This window comes from Diadema antillarum, unplaced genomic scaffold (genome assembly GCF_040938485.1).
Source record: "Diadema antillarum isolate AM-2024a unplaced genomic scaffold, OU_Dant_1.0 seq00001860_RagTag, whole genome shotgun sequence".
In the NCBI taxonomy this organism is placed as follows: domain Eukaryota; kingdom Metazoa; phylum Echinodermata; class Echinoidea; order Diadematoida; family Diadematidae; genus Diadema; species Diadema antillarum.
The window spans coordinates 159142-161713 of NW_027272531.1; the positions used below are offsets into that span (position 1 = coordinate 159142).

At 40.3% G+C, this 2572-nt stretch overlaps 1 protein-coding gene across 1 annotated transcript; it reads right to left on the minus strand.

Moving 5' to 3' along the window:
- Nucleotides 1-885: 885 nt before the first annotated feature.
- Nucleotides 886-1998, minus strand: LOC139712804 (alpha-1D adrenergic receptor-like). Its single transcript, XM_071624596.1, has one exon. It carries the CDS (start codon nucleotides 1996-1998, stop codon nucleotides 886-888), a length of 1113 nt encoding a protein of 370 aa, XP_071480697.1.
- Between the last annotated feature and the right edge of the window lie 574 nt (nucleotides 1999-2572).

Consider the following 2572-nt stretch of genomic DNA (forward strand, 5'->3'; position numbering starts at 1 on the left):
CAAAATCCATTTGTATGTGATATTCAGTTTGCCGACACGTCACATCAGGACTGGGTGAGATAATTTTCACACAAATATTTGCAGATCAAAAGTCTATTTTGGCAGACTGTTCAGAGTGTTTGTATTGAAAGATAAATGAATAATTGTAAACACATGCTTTCACCATGGGGAATGAAAAACCTAAACTATGTGGTCTTGAATTTGCTTGTATGTATTTGTGACTGTATTAAACAAGTTCCGTGGAAATTAATTAGATATTTTTTGTAATGGATAATCAACTGACATGTGCAAAGACAAGTACAAAACCATACATAACAACAAAATACTGTATACGCCATATATTTTGAGAGTCTAAATTTTCGCTGATCTGGAATTCCCGATGATTTCACGAGTGGTTAAATTCGCGATCATGGAGTCCTGTTCTGAATGGAGAAGTGTACAGACGTACGTCACATTCACATCAGGATCAGAGTCAATATTTTCACGTGTCTTTAATTTCGCAAATAGCACCTGACTCGCGAAATTCGCAAAAATAGAAACCTTGTGAAATATTCGGCATATACAGTAAAAACAGCTCTTACATCATTAGCATTGACCATAAATAGAACCTAGTTCAATATTTTTTTTGTCACAAATGAAAAATTTACACCCTCATGTGGCTGAGTGTATAAAAATGCAATTTGTAAAGATGACTGCACCCATTTGGTTTTTGAAATGTGTCAACTCTGATCCTTTGGTCCCAAACATTCACACTTTTGGTATGAAATAAGTGAATTCTTATTAAAAAGTGCTGAAACATCATGTTATGCACAATACATGAATCCCAAAATTTCCACAAGTCTCTTTGCCCATCCAAACAACATCTTGTAAGTTTGAGCAACGGAATCAGGATTCTGAAGAACTTTTGGTACTGGGCGTGGCACCTGTCTTTTGAATGATACTTCTCAGACACCCAGAGGGGTGTGGTATGTCCGCAAAGTCACAGCGAAACATGTGGCTGAATACCCTCTTGAAGTCCGGATGTTTAGCTGCATATAAGATTGGATTGATATTGCTGGACAGGACAAATACTACAGCAAGGTAGATGACCGCCAGATGCCGGACTTGGCACAGCAGGAGAACGGAGTAGGGAACCACACAGATAAAGAATATCACCACAACAATGCACAGGTTCTGAGTGATTTTGACCTGCCGTAACGAGGGCGTCCCATTCAGGTTGTGGTTCGTTGGGGACCTCTGACGCGGAGTACCCTGGGTCGCCTCTTCCACGCTTATACTCTGCATTGATATTACCTGACTCTGTCTCTTTGCTTTCATTCCTTCGATGTGTTTCCGCACGTGGAGATAAATTGAAATGTAGCAAAACGTTATTACTCCGGTGGCAGTGAGGAATGTTAGAGATGCAATGCTCTGGAAAATCGGGATCTTGGACAAGTCGACATCCCACTTGCAGATCTTGTAGAACTCATCGTATCCCAGTCCGCCGAGATTCGTCAGCTGTGGCACAACGAGCGTAAAGACCGGCACCAGCCATGTAACCGCCACCAAGATGGCCACGATTCCGAGCCGGTACATTTTTTGGTACGTTTTCTTGCTCTTTGTTATCAGCGTGTAGCGATTCACGGCGATCATCGCCAATGTCAGCACACTGCATATTGGCGTCGTTATCGTCAGCGCAGCGACAAACCTGCACGTGATGTTTGACAGAGGCCATCCGTCATTGCTCAGGATCCCCACGGCATGAAAGGGTAACGCAAAGCATGTTAAGAAGTCTGATATGCTGAGGTTGACCACAAATGCGTTTGTCTGGGTCTGCAACTTCCTGGAGAGAGAGACTGCCACCAGAACCAGACTGTTTGCAACCATGCCTATGGAACCAACAATGATGAAGAGGGTTGCTATGGTGATGGCCTGGCCCTGATTGGGGTAGACTGCCATTGGCTGGCTGGTCATGGACGCATATTGAGCTTGGGTGGACACCTCTGGATCAGGCGTCATCTTGGTTTCATCTAATTCCTCATCTAGTTTATAAGATATGGGTGGAATGAGAAAGTAGTATTAATTTGATGCAATTCTCTGAATATTACAAAAAGATTCTTGGAATGGCATGTTTATTACTTACATACACATGAGCGCAAAGTGATTAAGAGTGCAGTTTAATCCTTCATGTGAGTAGCAAAAAAAAAGAAGAAGTAAATCTAATACCTGAATATTCGTGACTTTTTAAACCAATGTATGCTTTCAATCAATCAATCAATCAACTTTATTTTTCATTTACATTAAATAAAGAGGGAAATTATATACATTGCATTAACAGAACATATTTGTAATAATTTCAAAAACGTAAATTAACAAAACACATGTGATCACGAGTATCAATATGGATTCAGTCTTTTCAAGGTATATACAAAATATGCATATTACAAGAATTGGAATGGAAATGGAGGGTCCCACTAAAACACAAAGCTTGTATGGTATGGGACCCTCAGAAAGTACATAAGAGAACGAATAATGACTTAATGAAACTACAAGCAGACATATGAAACAAAATCAAAGAAACCAATGTCAACTG

Coding starts and splice junctions, on each gene's coding strand:
- LOC139712804 (XM_071624596.1), bottom strand. CDS start 1,998: ATGACGCCTGATCCAGAGGTGTCCACCCAAGCTCAATATGCGTCCATG.